This window comes from Doryrhamphus excisus, chromosome 15 (genome assembly GCF_030265055.1).
Source record: "Doryrhamphus excisus isolate RoL2022-K1 chromosome 15, RoL_Dexc_1.0, whole genome shotgun sequence".
NCBI classification, from domain to species: Eukaryota; Metazoa; Chordata; class Actinopteri; order Syngnathiformes; family Syngnathidae; genus Doryrhamphus; species Doryrhamphus excisus.
Window position 1 is genome coordinate 1,362,154 of NC_080480.1, and position 17,728 is coordinate 1,379,881.

At 42.0% G+C, this 17,728-nt stretch overlaps 2 protein-coding genes across 7 annotated transcripts in view; one reads left to right on the plus strand and one right to left on the minus strand.

Moving 5' to 3' along the window:
• The window catches only part of cdc42ep1b (CDC42 effector protein (Rho GTPase binding) 1b), a 12,366-nt gene extending 9,527 nt beyond the window's left edge, over positions 1–2,839 (minus strand). Inside the window, exon 1 of one of the 2 annotated variants that reach the window (XM_058049303.1) lies at positions 2,711–2,839. The gene's annotated coding sequence lies outside the window, so the exon portion shown is untranslated. The remainder of the gene's footprint in view (positions 1–2,710) is intronic. The other variant, XM_058049304.1, reaches the window with a different exon arrangement.
• zmp:0000000896 (caspase recruitment domain-containing protein 10) overlaps positions 1–17,701 on the plus strand; it is a 23,722-nt gene extending 6,021 nt beyond the window's left edge. For 2 of the 5 annotated variants that reach the window (XM_058049296.1, XM_058049297.1), the window contains exons 2-25: positions 6,347–6,513; positions 8,103–8,345; positions 8,493–8,630; positions 8,709–8,895; positions 9,513–9,651; positions 9,942–10,157; positions 10,283–10,402; positions 10,478–10,603; positions 10,685–10,855; positions 11,050–11,154; positions 11,421–11,457; positions 11,557–11,594; positions 12,479–12,567; positions 12,635–12,681; positions 12,767–12,905; positions 13,535–13,712; positions 13,780–13,903; positions 13,976–14,216; positions 14,350–14,416; positions 14,496–14,598; positions 14,674–14,832; positions 15,443–15,555; positions 15,675–15,790; positions 16,592–17,701. In XM_058049296.1, coding sequence (XP_057905279.1) covers positions 6,507–6,513; positions 8,103–8,345; positions 8,493–8,630; positions 8,709–8,895; positions 9,513–9,651; positions 9,942–10,157; positions 10,283–10,402; positions 10,478–10,603; positions 10,685–10,855; positions 11,050–11,154; positions 11,421–11,457; positions 11,557–11,594; positions 12,479–12,567; positions 12,635–12,681; positions 12,767–12,905; positions 13,535–13,712; positions 13,780–13,903; positions 13,976–14,216; positions 14,350–14,416; positions 14,496–14,598; positions 14,674–14,832; positions 15,443–15,555; positions 15,675–15,790; positions 16,592–16,799 — 3,111 coding nt within the window. In that variant the 5' untranslated portion in view covers positions 6,347–6,506 and the 3' untranslated portion in view covers positions 16,800–17,701. Of the gene's footprint in view, positions 1–6,346; positions 6,514–7,085; positions 7,168–7,210; positions 7,362–8,102; positions 8,346–8,492; positions 8,631–8,708; positions 8,896–9,512; positions 9,652–9,941; positions 10,158–10,282; positions 10,403–10,477; positions 10,604–10,684; positions 10,856–11,049; positions 11,155–11,420; positions 11,458–11,556; positions 11,595–12,478; positions 12,568–12,634; positions 12,682–12,766; positions 12,906–13,534; positions 13,713–13,779; positions 13,904–13,975; positions 14,217–14,349; positions 14,417–14,495; positions 14,599–14,673; positions 14,833–15,442; positions 15,556–15,674; positions 15,791–16,591 lie in introns of those variants that run through there. The other 3 variants (XM_058049298.1, XM_058049300.1, XM_058049299.1) reach the window with 3 other exon arrangements.
• The last annotated feature ends 27 nt before the right edge of the window (positions 17,702–17,728 follow it).

Consider the following 17,728-nt stretch of genomic DNA (forward strand, 5'->3'; position numbering starts at 1 on the left):
GGAATACTTGACTTGACTTCACGACTGGAATAACATTTGTTGCGATTCTGGGAGGGCATTTAGTGGTTGCAACATCAGCCAGCATCTGCGAAGACCAGTCAATGTGCAGGAAGGGTGAAGACCACCAGATGAGAGGAGTGATAGGGATAGGGAGAGAGGGTGAAAAGTTGGCATCGACCTTGACAGTTGAGTGTTTCCTACGTTTTTGACTCCCATTTGGAAGGCAGCGACCATCCAACACTGATAAAAATGCCAGAAACTGAAGCTCAAGGAGGACATTAAGGGAGGCGGATGAAGAAGATGAGAGCTTTTCTTTACAGGAAAAGCATGAACTCTTCACCGACACCCAAAGTCATTTCGACAGCGCAGGAGGACTGATGAAGTTTACATTCATGTTCTCTTGAACTCCAGATGTCAATCTTCGGGACCACTATTCACAAAGTGAAACAGATCAGCGGTACGATGTGACCGCTTTTATTATGGCGGGGGGGGGGGGGGGTTGCTCTTCATGGAAGCTGAGAGTTGGCCCGGAGACAATTGAGCATTGTGGTGTTGGACCACAACGCTTTCTGGGTCACAGCAAAGCAATTAGAAATACTCAAACGCTTCATGCCGATGCTTGTTTGTTTGGATGCACAAATGAGGTGGGAAGTCAGGGTTGTTTTCTAAACACACCACCGGTATTCACATGCCTGGCTCGTTTGTAGTATTCGTAATGTAGTATTATATAATGTAGTATTCATTTCTCTTCATTGCAAACGTTTAAAAGAGTTTGGTAGAGTGCGTTGGTGATTACGCACACGATTATGAGATTGTTTGCTGAACCGTAATGTAAACCAGGGGTGGGCAAACTACGGCCCGGGGGCCACATGCGGCCCACCAAGCGTTTGAATCCGGCCCGCCAGATGGCTTTGAAGTGAAAAAAGGGACATGAGAAAAAAATAAAACTAATACAATAAATATAGAGGGCGGTCGAGTGGTTAGTGCGTAGACCTCACAGCTAGGAGACCAGGGTTCAATTCCACCCTCGGCCATCCCTGTGTGGAGTTTGCATGTTCTCCCCGTGCATGCGTGGGTTTTCTCCGGGTATTCCGGTTTCCTCCCACATTTCAAAAACATGCTAGGTTAATTGGCCACTCCAAATTGTCCATAGGTATGAGCTCTGACAAAGTGTGTCCGACAATGAGTGCTCCTCGCCGGCCACCAGTCCAGTTGCCTGAAGACAGCTGGGATAGGCTCCAGCACCCCTGCAACCCTCGTGAGGATAAGCGGTAGAAAATGAATGAATGAATGAAAATAAATATCAATTAAAAAACTACAATTAGACAAAGAATTCAAGGAAAATTCTAAGCATAAAATAGTTTGTGTTCTGGTCCCCCCATAATTTTGTTAACTCAATGCGGCCCACGAGTCAAAATATTTGCCCACCCCTGATGTAAACACACTACACTTGTTCTGCTTGTTTGTTACAGGAAAACAGAAATGCCCCAACTGATAAACTACACTCAATGACAGGCAGGTGAAGTGTATAATGGAGATTTTATTATCATTTTATGATCACATATTTATGTTACTGACTTACTAAGATGTATTATTTTGGAAAAGAATGGACTGACATACAGAAATATAACAAATATACTATTTTTTTTGTTTTTCAATTTTGCTAACAGCCTTGGTGGAGGTCAACAACAAATATAAGTACTGTATGAACAATTGTAGGAGTCTTTATTGTCATTTTTTGATGAATTTACATTTAAATTTCAAAATTTGTCTTGGTAAACAAGTACAAAAAAATTGAAATACATGTCAGAAAAAGAATGTAACAAATTGGAATAATCCCACATAACACGTCTGGTAGAGATTAAAGCAGTTGTTTATATTGTTTATTTTTTTAATATTGTACTGAGGGACTAATAAAGGCATATCTTATCTTATTTTATCTTATCTTATCAAGTATAGATTATCAATCCTCATTTGTTAACATTTATCCAGTGTGGCGTCCCACAGGGCTCATTCCTCTTGCCTGTTTTATTGTAAACTGTACATCATTCAAGCCATTTTTAAGCCATTTTTTCCCCATAAAAAATTAGCATAATTAAATCACTATGAATCCTACATGTAAATATCGTTTAAATGTATCGCATACAAGCAGTGTTCCATTTATTTACTCTGCGTAGCTAGCTCTGTTTCTGTTTGGGACCACTTTAAGCACATGGTTTGCATTTTTAAACTGTTTTTGTGTCTGGAAATGTATCTGCAGCGGTTGGTCTGCCGTTCTAACGTGTGGTGGAGTTCACATTTAGACAGCTCCACCCTGTAATTCCAACTTCATTTCAAACCCGGCTGTTGGGGCAGACCGGGGGAGAAAGGAAAGGCAGCACGGCGACGTGAATTCATATGAATGTAGTTATGATAATACGGGCAAAACAAAAGAGATGATACACTGTTTATGTTTGGTTTTATTGGTGCTTTGGTTGTTTGTTTGCATCGTATGTTGTTGAAATGACAATACATCTTTTTTTTATATTTGTCTGTCTGCCTGTCTTATTATTGTTCCATGCTTTCTTCCAGGAATAACAACTTTGCTCCATCCTGCAATGCTGCTAACATTTTCATCACTGTAACACTGCACACAGTCAAGTCAAGGCAAGACGTTTATCAGCATGACAACCCAATCGGAGAATGCAAATATCACGTATTAATGTCTTACTTCAAATTGCACAAAGTTCCAATTCCACCAGTCGGGCCAACAATGAACGCTCCTGTCTTCGAAAGAATCCTAAATCATGCGTCCATGTTTAAATCTGTCCCAATTACTCACGTCCCCATCCCTCTGTTGTCCAAAAGAAAGTCAAAAAAGACACTCATCGGGCGCACAAAGGGCCGATTATGTGCAGCCGGCGGGTTTGAGTCATAGATGGAACCGTGGGGGGTCAGCTGTGTGACGAGCTGGTTCGCAAGGCAGCGAACATAGAAATAAAACCAACAGATGCTTTTGAATTGTGAATAATAACATGCAAGGATATATTGCAGGATATTAACATCATTCATCGTTCATTCTTGTATTTGGTTGAAGAGTACATGCATGATGGTTGCTGGTTCCATCCCTTGTTAGTGAATGTACATATTTGGTCATAGTGTGGTCAACTCCCAGCCTGATGGTTGCTGGTTCCATCCTCTGTTAGTGAACATATTTGGTCATAGTGTGGTCATCTCTCAGCTTGATGGTTGCTGGTTCCATCCCTTGTTAGTGAATATATTTGGTGATAGCGTGGTCAACTCCCAGCATGATGATTGCTGGTTCCATCCTCTGTTCGTGAATGCATGTGGTCATAGTGTGGTCAACTCCCAGCCTGATGGTTGCTGGTTCCATCCCTTGTTAGTGAATGTATTTGTTCATAACGTGGTTGTATCCCAGCATGATGGTTGCTGGTTCCATCCCTTCTTAGTGAATATATTTGGTCATAGCATGGTTGTATCCCAGCATGATGGTTGCTGGTTCCATCCCTTGTTAGTGAATGTACATATTTGGTCATAGTGTGGTCAACTCCCAGCCTCATGGTTGCTGGTTCCATCCTCTGTTAGTGAATATATTTAGTCATAGCAGGGTAATCTCCCAGCATGATGGTTGCTGGTTCCATCCCTTGTTGTTGAATATATTTGATCATAGTGTGATCAACTCCCAGCCTGATGGTTGCTGGTTCCATCCTCTGTTAGTGAATATATTTGGTCATAGCAGGGTAATCTCCCAGCATGATGGTTGCTGGTTCCATCCCTTGTTAGTGAATGTACATATTTGGTCATAGTGTGGTCAGCTCCCAGCCTGATGGTTGCTGGTTCCATCTGCTAGTGAATGTATTTGGTCATAGTGTGGTCAACTCCCAGCCTGATGGTTGCTGGTTCCATCCTCTGTTAGTAAACCTATTTGGTCACAGCAGGGTCATCTCCCAGCATGATGGTTGCTGGTTCCATCCCTTGTTAGTGAATGCATTTGGTCATAGGGTGGTCATCTCCCAGCCTGATGGTTGCTGGTTCCATCCTCTGTTAGTAAATATATTTGGTCACAGGGTGGTCATCTCCCAGCCTGATGGTTGCTGGTTCCATCCCTTGTTAGTGACTATATTTGGTCATAGTGGGGTCGACTCCCAGCATGATGGTTGCTGGTTCTATCCCTTGTTAGTGAATATATTTGGTCATAGGGTGGTTATCTCCCAGTTTGGTGATTGCTGGTTCGATCCTCTGTTAGTGAATATATTTGTTTAATGCAGGGTCAGCTCCCATCCTGGTGATTGCTGGTTCGATCCTCTGTCAATGAATATATTTCAACACATTTTTGCAATATTTCTGCATTTTAACTTCAGCATTCCCAACTGAAATTGCTTCATCTGATTTAATAAGTGATCTATTTGGTCATGACACATTCTTTATTCTTTTCTTTCCCTGCGATAAGATTAAATAACCTCTGCTTCACCTTTTCAGGCATGTTGACTTGCGCAAGTGTGACCAGTCATGTTGTATTATTATATTGTCATTTTCTCAAGCATGTTCAAAATAAGCTAAACCATGACCATTACACTTGTGTGTTTAGGCCGTTTGTTTAAACTTGAGCAAAGATCGATAAAAGCTATACACAAACTTGAGGAATTCTGCTGGATTTATTTCTGTGTGAGTGAGTTGTTCACATTCCAGCTTGAACGGACTGTGGGGTCCAGAGCCGCTGTCAATAGTGCCTCTGTGTGTCTGTCACCTCAGAGACAACAGGAATGCTCAACCAATGCGGCCCTCCCTCCTCGCATCCAGCCATCAAAGGATGGACGAGTCTGAGGAAAGCGCCAAAAGCAAATGACGCTGGAAAATACTATAAAGTGGATTTAATCCAGATAAAGGAAGCATACATTTACCTTAGATTTGAATCTCAAACGCCATCTCCTGAGACTATATTGCAACAACATGGCCTGAACACATCTGTAAACCTTTTACCACTTTAGAAATGCTACATCAGCTCAATTGAAGATTTAATCCAACGCTGCTCTGATAATTATTATTATTATTATTATCTTGGATGCACAATAAAGAAACTGAGATCTGTTTTTGCAAATCAACTCCTCATTTATCCCCGCACAAACAACTCCCCGTGGATTCATCTTCAAGGCAGCTCGAGTGTCAATGTGGGTTTATAAGTACGGTGTCTCAGCGTCAGCACCAAGACCACAAACACTCACTGTTAAAAAAAAAAAAAAAAAATCAAGGGCAGCCTGACATTTTCTGTTCTTTTGCCAAGCATGAGAGAGACTCTTCACCCAGGAAGCCCCTTGGAGGCTTTTCCTCCACGCTTCTAACCACCCGTGTCATCCCACACTCCTAAATCACACCCGCTAGATATGACAGTCGTTTGTCATATCTAGCTGAATATGCAAATACACAAAGCAGAAAACGTTTGCACTATTTTGTGCAGGGGTGTCTAACGGAGTTTGTGGGGGTCGATTAGTTTTCTTGAAAGTAGCATAGCTGCAGGTATAAAGTTCAGGTAACTTGTGTTCTTCTTCAAATTGGTGCTGTAGTCATCCCTCGTTTATTGTTGTTCCATCAGTGAATTTCCTTAAAGTAGATTTTCATATTAATAAATTGAATATTTTCATAGTTAGAGCATAAAAAAACATGTTGATGACTTTCTAAATACAAGTTTTAACATTATTAGAGCTCTGCAGACATGAAATAACATCCCTTTTACACTCCTAGTACGCTTTGTTTACGTTTACGCAACCTACCAAGATAACTACCTCGTTAGTCTCTCCAATTAACTTATTCTAAACCAAGAGATTGTTTCAAACGGAGTGAAGAAAAAGGACCACTTCAACACTAAATGAGAGGAGAGCTTTTTTCCACTTTATATCAGCCCATAGCATGTCGGCTAATATTTTTTAGACTAATAATAGGCCATAGCCGACCACGATTATTTTAATAAAACGCATTATATTGGAATTGTAGATGAAACTGTGTGTCATTGTGATGATTAAGAGGAAAGTGTATGGCGGCTCCTTGAGGAACATAAAACCCCGTCTCAGCTAAGGGTGTCACATTATGGGTCACCTCGTGGGTGAGTCACTCTGACTCACTCCTTAAAGTGATATACACTCGTTTCTATGGCAACCTTTCCTTACAGAATTCCCATTAGCAAGATACTTGTTTTAATGACATTTGTGCTTGTGTACAGTTTTATTTATTGGCGGGAAGTTGATGGAAAGTGTTGTTCGGGTCAACGTTAACAAACAGCGTCATCTAGTGGGTCTGCATGCCAAAACAATCTTTCACATGAGTGGGTTTTTTTTTTCTTCTTTTCAACCAGAAGCTTTCCACGCGTGACTCATGAGGATTAATGACACACACACACACAGACACAGACAGGCCGACATGTGTGTTGTTTCTCTCCTGACTCACCTCCAGACTTCATCTTGATGTTGAGGAACTGAACGCGATCCGGACTTCAAAACAAAGAGGTCGCAGACATGAGCGGTAAGTCCACTTTTAGGATTTTAGGGCTGTTGTTTCACTTTGAACTGCGTTGTTAGCATTTACTTGCTAGTAAGGGATGATATTTACAACAACATTGTGGACACTCGAATTAAAAGGACATTGGAGAGTGTTTAAAGTATGTTGAGTATCCTTGTTATGATTTGATTCATTTTTGGATTGGAAATGTGTCTACGTTATGGCGGCTTCTTTTTGACAAATGAAGAAGTGATACTTTAGCCATGTGAAATGATGATGATGATCTTCGTGTTCCACGGTAACCTGATTTACAATCAATAATTTGTCAAGTAACTTTATTCCATGTTGTATCTTCAGCAATAACAGAAAACACTTCCGGTTTCAGTGTGTGTATTTTCAGTGGATTCCGTAAAATAAAATTCAAAAAAAATTCCAGCCATATAGATGCAGTCTAAATAGATATTTTGACTTTGTGTGGCGCCCATTAAACCAGGACAGGTTCACCGGTAGTGAGAAGAGATTCCACAGAATGCAGACAAGCCTCAGCCGGCCCGAAGTGTTGTCTGGCACAGATCACCTGAACACAACATTTCACCCTCCTTTTTCCCCCAATGAGTCACAACAGGCAGGCCCGTCAATGGACTTATTTTGATGGTTGAACTACCCCATAACCTGAGGGTCAGTCTGCATTTATATAACACATTTAACACGGTTATTTAACACATTTAGATATGCTAAGAAGTTACAGTGCTGGGCGATATATCCATATTTATTTGAAGCACAATATCAAAAACAAGGATATATTTCCTATCGATATAGACTGGATTCAATGAGGTTTCAAGATGGCGGCGCCCGAGTGCAAGCTAGTTAAGGTAGCTCAGTATCTTCTAAGGCGTTTTTAGTGTTTAATTGTGTGTTTTTTTTTTTTACTTTATTCTTGTTTTTGTTGCCATACCGACTCCTTAAGCAAGTGTTCAGCTATGTTCTTCAGTTTATTGATCCATTTTTATGCCTGGTGCAAATAAAGGTACAATTGTTTGGACAGATATAACGATGATAAATAAGTAAAATATTCAACTCCTATGAGCTATTTTTGTTGTCATCGATGTATTTATCCAAAAAAAGGTACCTTTCGTTGTGCCAGGCGTTAAAATGAACAAGAAACGGAAGAAACATGTTTGGTATAATCATTTTTTTAAATAAATGTAAGTGGGGAAAAAAGCATATTTGTATGAACTTTGCTTCCCCGTTTTGCTGTTGTTTTTGTTAACATAACATTAGAACTTGACCAAAAACAGCTGGGATAGGCTCCAGCACCCCCACGATTTAAACTTTGTTTTACTAAAGAAACATTATATTTCAATGTTATCTAATTATCTTAATATTTTGACTTTATTCTTGTAAAATTACTGCAAATTAACAATAACAACACAGCCTTGGGCCACAAATGGCCCCAGGGCTGCACTTTGGACACTCCTGTTTTAATGTATCTTATCGATAACTCATCTGTTTGTCTGTTTGGTTCGTATGAGTTCTATTCTAAGACTGCGAGAGGATCTTGTTTGATTGACAGTATCTTCAACTTCTGAAATGTCGTTTTTGGACTGATGCAGGCATCACAGTTTGGGCAGAGGATGGTGGCATGCCTCAGGAAGAGAGTAGACCCACCCCGTCCTGGTCAGAGGAACATTGTGAGGAGTTGTGGGATCGCGTGGAAGGAGTCCGACACAAGCTCACCCGCATCCTCAACCCGGCCAAGCTCACCCCGTATTTGCGGCAGTGCAAGGTCATTGATGAACAGGATGAAGACGAGGTGCTCAACTCCACTCAGTACCCTCTACGCATCAGTAAAGCCGGTGAGAAGAAGCAGACATTTTCATGGTTTCATTCTGTAGTGGCACAGCAATGTGCGAGGGCAGTGGTGCGTCATATCGACAGTGGGCGGTCAGGTCAGCCCCCACATTATTGCTGTTTTTCAGACTTTGTTATGCAATTTTATACAGGCCGTTTGCTGGACATTCTGCGTTGTCAGGGCCAACGAGGTCTTCAGGCTTTCATGGAGTCCCTGGAGTTTTACCATCCTGAGCAATACACACAGCTGACAGGAGAGCAGCCGACGCAGCGTTGCTCCCTCATACTGGGTAAAAAAAAAAAAACAACAACCACTGATGCACAGATTGCATTGCCTTCTCAAAATGCTAACCCCCTTTTGATCACAGACGAGGAAGGCCCAGAGGGTCTGACTCAGTTTCTGCTGCTGGAGGTCCGAAAATTAAGAGCGCAGCTTCGAAACAGCCGGATGTGCGAACGTCGTTTGTCTCAGCGCTGCCGGGTGGCTGAAGAGGAACGTGGCCGTGCCGAACGTAAAGCTCAGGAGTTGCGTCATGACAGATTGCAGCTCGAAAGGTTTGTCTCACTTCTTCTGAGTGCTTAGTGGAAAATATGCTACAAGCCTATTTGAGGTGTAGAGCACAGTCTACCACGAAACAGCGATCATTTATGAATTAATTAATCTCTATAACCGACCCGCAATATAAGATAAGATAAATTTGCATTGCACAGCAGCAAGTTTACAGAATCAGTTAAGCAGCACAAAATACACAATATAAAAAAATAAACAATATAAACAACCCAAGTATTAACAAAATCAACCAGAGTTATATACATTACAGTATGTAGATAATATGAAACGAGATGAGATATATGACCAGTCTATACACTGAGATCTTGCTAGTGAGTTAATATGAGGTATTATGGAAATACTGCACATAGAACTTAGTATATTGCATTTAGAGCCCTTAATATTGCACATGGAGGTTGATCAGATATTGCACAGTATAAAAGCAAGTATTACACAGATGTACATAGTGGTGTAGAAGTATAAATATACCAAGGATGCCTGTAGTACATGTACATACATAGCGCTAAATACTGGCCATGCCACCACAGCATAGCATTAGGAAAGGTGTCTTTGTTTTTTTTTTTTTGTGGTTGCAATTTTTTGTTCAATTTCTGATTTCCAGGCTTCGTCAAGACTGGGAGTCGGCCAGCCGAGAGCTGGGCAAACTGAAAGACAGACACCTGGAGCAGTCCCTGAAGTACTCCAGGACCCTGGAGGAGCAAAGCAAAGCCTCCATGCGAGAGAGAGAACTGCTCAAGCAGGTGAGTTGCCAACATGTTTTTTTTTTAAGTACGAAATACTGCAGCTCAGCAGGACGGCAAACTGTGAGTCCATATTATTTCGGAATGTACATTCTGTTAGTAAGTGTGTGTGGAAAATATCTCCATGTTAGATCCAGCAGAACATAATACATAATGAGGTGGGAAAACACAACCACAATAATAAAACATTTATATGCTAATAGATCAATAATATATCACTAATACATCACCACATTGCTCCAACCCAACAGCGTATGTTTCGATGACGCCTGTGCCGTGTCTCCATGAAGGTAGAGGAGCTGAAGTCCAGGTTGACGGAGGCAGAGACACACACCGTCAATGCTGAGGGAAGTTCGACTCCAAACAGAAAGAGCAGCTTGTTGTCCACTGGAGGCCATGGTTGTCCACCAGCTTTACCAGAAAAGCCGACGTATCGAATTCAGGATGCGAAAACGGAGAACACAGGAGCTCAGATGAAGGATCCAGTTCCCTCTTCTGGAGTTATAGTATGTTCACTGTGTTAGTTTTGTGACTATAATCAGTTCTCAATGAGCCTTTGTGACATTTAGGATATTTGGCAATGAACAGTTGGAGTTTTATGTAATAAAAATGTTGTTTATGTTTCCCGAAGGCACTGATGGATATCCTGCAGCAGGATCGCAGAGAGGCGACAGAGCAGAGACAGGAGCTGTGCAATATCATCACCAGACTGCAGGGGGAGATACAGAGCACCGAGGAGCACAGGGACAGGGTGACAATTGATTTGCTCTTTAATGCTGTTATTTAAACACGAAGGTGTTATCTTATGAATGAACTATGCTCGTAGCTCCAATCGCAGTGTGAGCAGCTCCAGCTGAAGGTGAGGACTCTCCAGCTGGACTGGGAGACAGAGCAGAAGAGGAGCATGTCCTACTTTAACCAGATGATGGAACTGGAAAAGGAGAGGGATCAGGTCAGTGATTCACGGTCCATTGCAAGTCTTCAGATAATTGGTGGATAATGGTGGTCTTGTGCTCCGTCTGTCTTCTTTCAGGCTCTGCGAAGTCGCGACAGCATGCAGCTGGAGTACACCGACTGTCTGCTGGACAAGAATCGTCTGCGTAAACGCATCGCAGAGCTGCAAGCCAACCTGGAGCAGCAACAGAGGGAGCTGGAGCGAGAGAGGGAAAAGCAAATAGAGCAGAGGAGTCCCTGTCTGCACTGTGTAAGTCAACCACTCCATGACATACAGTACATGTAGCTCAGCCTTGATAGTGTTAAACAGCAATCAAGAATTCCCCTATAGTGAAAAATAAAGCAAATCCATTCCAAATTATTATTATTATTATTATTGCAGCAAGTCCAGTCACAATAAGCATCAACATATAACATGATTATACTTCTTTGTATCTGCTCCAGTCCCACTTGTCTCTGTGCAGCGAAGACCAATGCTACGGCCCCTGCTGCTCCCTCGGTCTGGACCTGGGCCTCCCGGCTAATGGTACCCATCTTCAGTTACGGAAGGTCCAATTTTTCATATTAATATTATTATTATTATAGGAACTGTTTTTTACAGTTAAAATGTTATGTACCATAACAGACATCATGTTTTTTTGGAGGAGACATGTCGGGTTTGTAGATGTTATGTCTGGAATATAAATTTCAGTCTTCAGTGCCAACTCAGCCGATGATCCTAGACATTATATAATATTCTAATGCAACTCTTGGCATGCGAGTACATGAAGTCATTCTTTTGGTCGGAGCTCACACAGTTCTTCTCTGCGCCACAGGGGCCTCCCAGAAGCCAAGCCAACGACAACTCGGAGAGTAGGTTGTTTTCACTCACAAGCCTGAAGATGATGAGCAAGTTCGTGCAGGACAATTTGACTTAAATACTCCGTTTTCCGTCTGCTTGTTCCTTCTCAGATTCTCATTCCAACTCTGAGGAGAACCTGCTGTCATCAGTGCGTATCAAACCATGTATATATGCTAATAATCTATTTCAAGATAAAACTGCATCTCAGCTTGATATACTGGAGGTGAAAAAGCGTATAATAATAATATAATAATTATTATTATTATTGTTATAATTATTATTATGAATGCGACTTATACTCCAGTGCAACTTATGTATTTTTTTCTACCTAATTATGCATTTTTGGCCTTGTGCAGCTTATACTCCGGAGCGACTTATAGTCCAGAAAATACGGTATTTCTTCTAAAAATTTATTTATTTCTTCTAAAGTAAAGAAACAAAAATATTATTATTATTATGAGTGTGACTTATGTATGTTTTTTTTCTACCTAATTATGCATGTTTGGCCTTGTGCAACTTATACTCCGGAGTGACTTATAGTCCAGAAAATACGGTATTTCTTCTAAAAATTTATTTATTTCTTCTTAAGTAAAGAAACAAAAATATTATTATTATTATTATTATGAGTGTGACTTATGTATGTTTTTTTTCTACCTAATTATGCATGTTTGGCCTTGTGCAACTTATACTCCGGAGTGACTTATAGTCCAGAAAATACGGTATTTCTTCTAAAAATTTATTTATTTCTTCTAAAGTAAAGAAACAAAAATATTATTATTATTATTATTATGAGTGTGACTTATGTATGTTTTTTTTCTACCTAATTATGCATTTTTGGCCTTGTGCAACTTATACTCCGGAGCGACTTATAGTCCAGAAAATACGGTATTTCTTCTAAAAATTAATTTATTTCTTCTAAAATAAAAAAATTAAAATATATATATTATTATTGTTATATATTTCTTCCCCATTTTTCCCTCCAAATTTTCCAAATGTTTCAACAGGAGTGTCTATAATTTGTCTTTTTACCAGACAGAGGACAATGAGAAGGAAATCAATCGCCTGTCAACCTTCCCATTCCCTCCTTGCATGAACTCCATCAACAGAAGGTTCAACAACGAGTGAGTGTGATCAGCATCGGTTAACCCAACCATTGCAAGCCTTTTGTAACGTTCCCTTTTTATAAAGGTTCGACTTGGACTCTTGGGGTAGCGATGAGAACGACAACATTGCAAGTATGATTGATTCCGGCATGATTTGGACGCGACAAGCGGTGGAAGAACTTTAGAGAGCTTTAAGGTGATCTAAATTGTCTTTCAGGTGAACAAAGCGAACCTTCTCTCTGGGATTCCTGGAACTCCCTACACTCTCATCTCTTCCCGCCTGACCTGGTCAACCTGCCGGTGGTTCACTCACATGGACGCAGTCCCAGCAGTCCCGGCAGTCCCATCAGTCCCAGGTAGCTGCCACTGTCCAGGAAGCCAGTAAAGACCAAGCACTGCAGTCTCATAATGTAGGCGTGTTCAATGTGTGTCCCGGGTGCCGTTTTCAGACCACAACCTTTTTATTGGTCTTTGTATAGTACATAAAATTAACTATCAAGGTCCAAGTATCTCTTGATATTCTTCACAAGTGAGAGATAAGACTGGCGAATCAGCACAGCCTTTACTGTAATGTGGTCACTGTGCCGAACCGTGATGGCGAAGAGGCAGCTGAGGCTGGAAGGATCTTCGTTCCTACCCTAATGTATGGTCACAAGCTTTGGGTAGTGAACAAAAGAGCAAGATGGCGGATACAATTCGGAGCTCCGAGAAGGAAGGAACCAGTCGAGGTGGCCTCGATGCCCCCCTGGAACCCTCCTGAGTGAGATGTTCCGGCATGGCGAGCTGGAGACGCTGGAGGCATTATTTCACGCAGCTGCCTCCGTGTCCCTCTGGTGGAACTTGGATCAGGAAACCAGATCCCGGACCTGATTAGACTGTTTGATCTTTAACACAGAAACTGTATCAAAGTGGCCCCCACAAGCATGACCACATGGCCTAGCTGAGTGTACAAATTGAAATCATCCAAATGCATGATGTCTTTTAGGATGCCACTCGTCTCCCCAACCTCGAGTCCCCCCATCACGCCCAAGCACGGAAGAACCAGCCTGGCTGATGATATCACCATCATTGGTGGAAATCAAACCGGGATCTTTGTCAGCTATGTTAAAGCTGGCTCAGTAGCAGAACAATGTGGACTGAAGGAGGGGAGTGAGCTCCTTGAGGTATGGATCACCATTGTTGCCTTCCAGATACAGTAAATAGTACCTGATGTCATACTTCCACGTTTAGCTAGAGCGGGTTCTGTTTGGCGGTGGAAGCGTTGTATTCAGCCAGTGCACGGCCGAGGTGGCGCACTTTTCTCTCCAGTGGTGGACCGAACCTTCCACGCTCAAACACCACGGCAACCAAGCTGGTGAGTCCACACTGCGGTTCAAGCCGTATTTATGACTTTAGCTGAGGCTCTGCTGCTACTTCCTGTCGTCAGCGTACGCCAAGCTGTGCTCCCAGCTTTCCTTGCCGACTTTCACGGGCGCCGACTCCTTTTATGTTCGGGTCAATCTCAACATCGAGCCTCTTGGCGACCCGCCGTCTCTGGGTGTGTCATGTGACGACATTATACATGTCACGGACACGCGGTACAACGGGAAGTATCACTGGCGCTGCTCCCTGGTGGACGCTCGCACAGCCAGCCCGCTCCAGGCAGGAAACATGCCCAACTATAACAGGTGAGCCATGCACGTTTCATTCGTACACTGGAGTGGTACGGCTGTGGATGATGACCACTATGTATCCAACGGGGCACCCTCCCACTGTTTATGATATCAGCATTGTAATTTATAATATCATTACATTAATTAGGGCGCAGCAGCTCTTAATTGTCAAGTTACGGAAAATGTCCCTGAAGCAAAAGGACTTCAAAAAAAAGGTGAGCTTAGCATTTCTCATATTTCAAGAGTTTTAAGGATTGATATCCACTTATAATTTACTAATTTGTCTCCGTATAGTTCATGAAGAAATGCTCCGGTCGCGTTCGACTGGTAAAAGCCGTGGACCCCACCGGCCGTGGAATTGGGTCCACACAGCAGGTTCTTTACACACTAAACAAACGTAAGAACGCTAATTCTCTTTTTTTTTGTACATAATTTGTGCATTTTCTTCATTACGCTGCGTATGTTTTCCCAGGACACGAGGACCACCTGATCCCATACAGCTTAGTGCAGCCGGTGAAGGTTCACTCAAAGCGGCCTGTCATCTTCTCACCTTCTCTCCTCTCCCGCGGTCTCATTGAGAGACTTCTGCAGCCTGTAGAGTCTGGTTTGCAATACAACACCTGTGCGCCAGGTACGTGCCAAAGAGTCATACTGCACACAGTGGAACCTTGGTTGGCGTCATTGCTTTGTTCCAGAAGGTCCAGCTCCAACCAGAATGTACTCTATGGAGAAATAATGTCATACAAAACACGTTGTACATGCAGAGAACAATTCAAAGTGTATTTTGATATGCATGCAATATTAAAGGGGTAAATAAACATTTAGTTTACCTTAACTGAAGATGTGATTGTTGACAAAGTATACACACAAAGTAACACTTTGATTTGTTACTCACACGAAATTGGGTGATTTTGTATCATAATAGGCAATTTCTACCAAAAACATAAACTATCTATGTGAAAATGTACACTCAACAGCACCCCCGTGTTATCAGATTGGTACAATCTGGATAACAACGGCAAGGTTGATAGTCCAATCACAATATTCTAAGACACCCCTAACAGTGTTTCTCACATTCTGTATCAAAATGGCGGCACTTTCAACTGTCTGTTAATCCTCTGTTGGTTATTTTGCAAAATGTATGCAAAATTATCAATTAACTGCAAAACATGCCCCACTGCGCAGTACATTTTTACCTCGCGTACTGCAGTGTTCTCACTCCTCTCTAACACAAACTGTAGAGACGATACCCGCATCTGAGAAGAGAGACAAGAGAATATTTTTCTTGGACTCCTACGCTCAAGAGCCAGCGCTGGGTATACGGCTTCAATCCATCCAGGATGTCATCAGCCAGGTGATATAAAAAACACGCTCCCTCCATTTAGCGACATTTGGAATTAAAATGTAATTATATTAAATGTCACAGCTCATATAAAATGTGCATATATATATATATGTATATATCTGCTACAGGACAAACACTGTTTGCTAGAGTTGGGGCTTCCCTGTGTGGAGGGTTTGCTGAGACAAGGGATTTACCCCATCGTCATCCACATCCTCCCGAAGAGTAAAAAACACAAGAAGCTGAGGTAGGTGCAGTGAAATGACAAATACTCCTACCACTAAATATACACAGAATGTATATGCTGCATAACTGTAGTTAGTAACATACAGTAGTCTTATGTTTATCGTGTTTAATTGGTTCCAGATGAAAAATACAAACAGTGCCCATCTAAATTGACTCGAGCGTGGTCAGAGGCTTTTTGATGTACCCCCCAAGTACAGTAAACCTCGGATATATCGGACTCGGATATATCGGAAATTCGCTCACAACGGACAGATAAAAAAGAAACGATTTTTCTGTAATGCATTTCCAATAAAAAAATCATTGCATATATCGGATTTTTTATAACGGATTTCGCCTATTTCGGACAAAATCTCCAGTCCCGTTCCAATGCATTTCCATGAAATTTCCCTCGCATATATCGGATGGCCGCATCGTGGCGCTCCGATTCGCCGAATCGTGACAGGCCGCTATACGACGTCATTTGCAGCGTTTGCAGCGTTGCCTGCGCGTCCAGGTACATTGGAAACATAGTCAAGGAAGTGCCTTTTTATAACGGATAAAATCCCATTTACGCATATACCGGATATAAATCCGATATATGCGTAAAACGGACATTTTCCGGTATACGCATATAACGGATTTCGCTTATATCGGACAAAACCAGTGGGAACAATTGAATCCGATATATCCGAGGTTTACTGTAGTTGTGACCGAAACAACCACATAGAGAACTTATCGGGCGAGGAAACTATTCCATTTATGTACACCTCTACTATTATCTCCTATTCAACAATTTTCTCTCCGCTTTCCACCATGAAAACAGAAAGTTTTTCCCACGGTGTGGAGACGAATGTGCGATGGAGGAGATGTGCCAGACAGAGGAGTTGCAGCTGGAGACTCTGCCGCTGCTCTACTCCACCTTGGAGCCCAGCACCTGGAGCTGCACAGAAGAGCTGTTGGCGGCCATCCGCAATGTCATCAGCGGCCAGCAGATGTCAGTAGCATGGGTTGAACCGGACCGGCTGCAGTAGAGAGAGCAGAAGGAAAGTGTTATTTAACACAATGTGTCACAAAACCACAGCCAGAGTTGTACAATGCATTCCTGTTAAATTGACTTTTAATCCGCCTGGGTGTGACCAGCAATGCCAACATTCGGAATGGTTATGTGGTGCCAGAAGAATTTTTGGCACAAACATGGCTGGACTTGTTCTCTTATTCAAACGTGGCGGTGCTCGTATTTGACTTGTGAGAATACAGCAGCTCGTTTTCGGTGGATTTAAGATTCTTGTACTCAATGTTACCAGTATTACAACCAGCAAGGTGCACATTTCTAGTGGCTTAAGTCACTTGGTCATCAAGGGCGTACTCACACTAGGCCCCACTGTGCTGGACTTGGACACGGATCCCTGTCCCTCTCCTGGCCCCTGCTGGCTCTTGTCCCATCACTTCAATTCTGCTGGATTACAGCATTTTCTATGACATTGTGGGCTATTTCTAGTCTTATTACAAGTCGTTGTGATTATTAATTTTGCGTAAAGGTGGCAGCTGTCAGTCATTTGTAGTGAGAGAAGCCACCACATGAATGAAATGACAGATTTGTATTGTAGAGTAGTCATGAGTGAGCGGGCGTGCTGAGGCTTTCCCCTTGGTTTCTAATGCCAGTGTTGACTGGTATGGTTTTGGGTGTGATCTCGGCTCAGGCGCGGTACAATTGGTCGAGTGTGAGTACGCCCTTATATTTGCTGTGAGAGCACAAAGAGAGCATAGATTTTGGTGATCTGGTGTTCAAATAATTGACATATGAATATGTAGTTTTGATTAAGACATTGTCAAGTGTAGTGTTTTCATATCTGAATGTGCTGTTCTTACTGAATGTCAGCAGTGCTGCCTTTTTTTAACTGTATAATATGTTTATTTAAAAAAAATAAAATAATTTGTGCATAAATTTGCCTAGCTAATA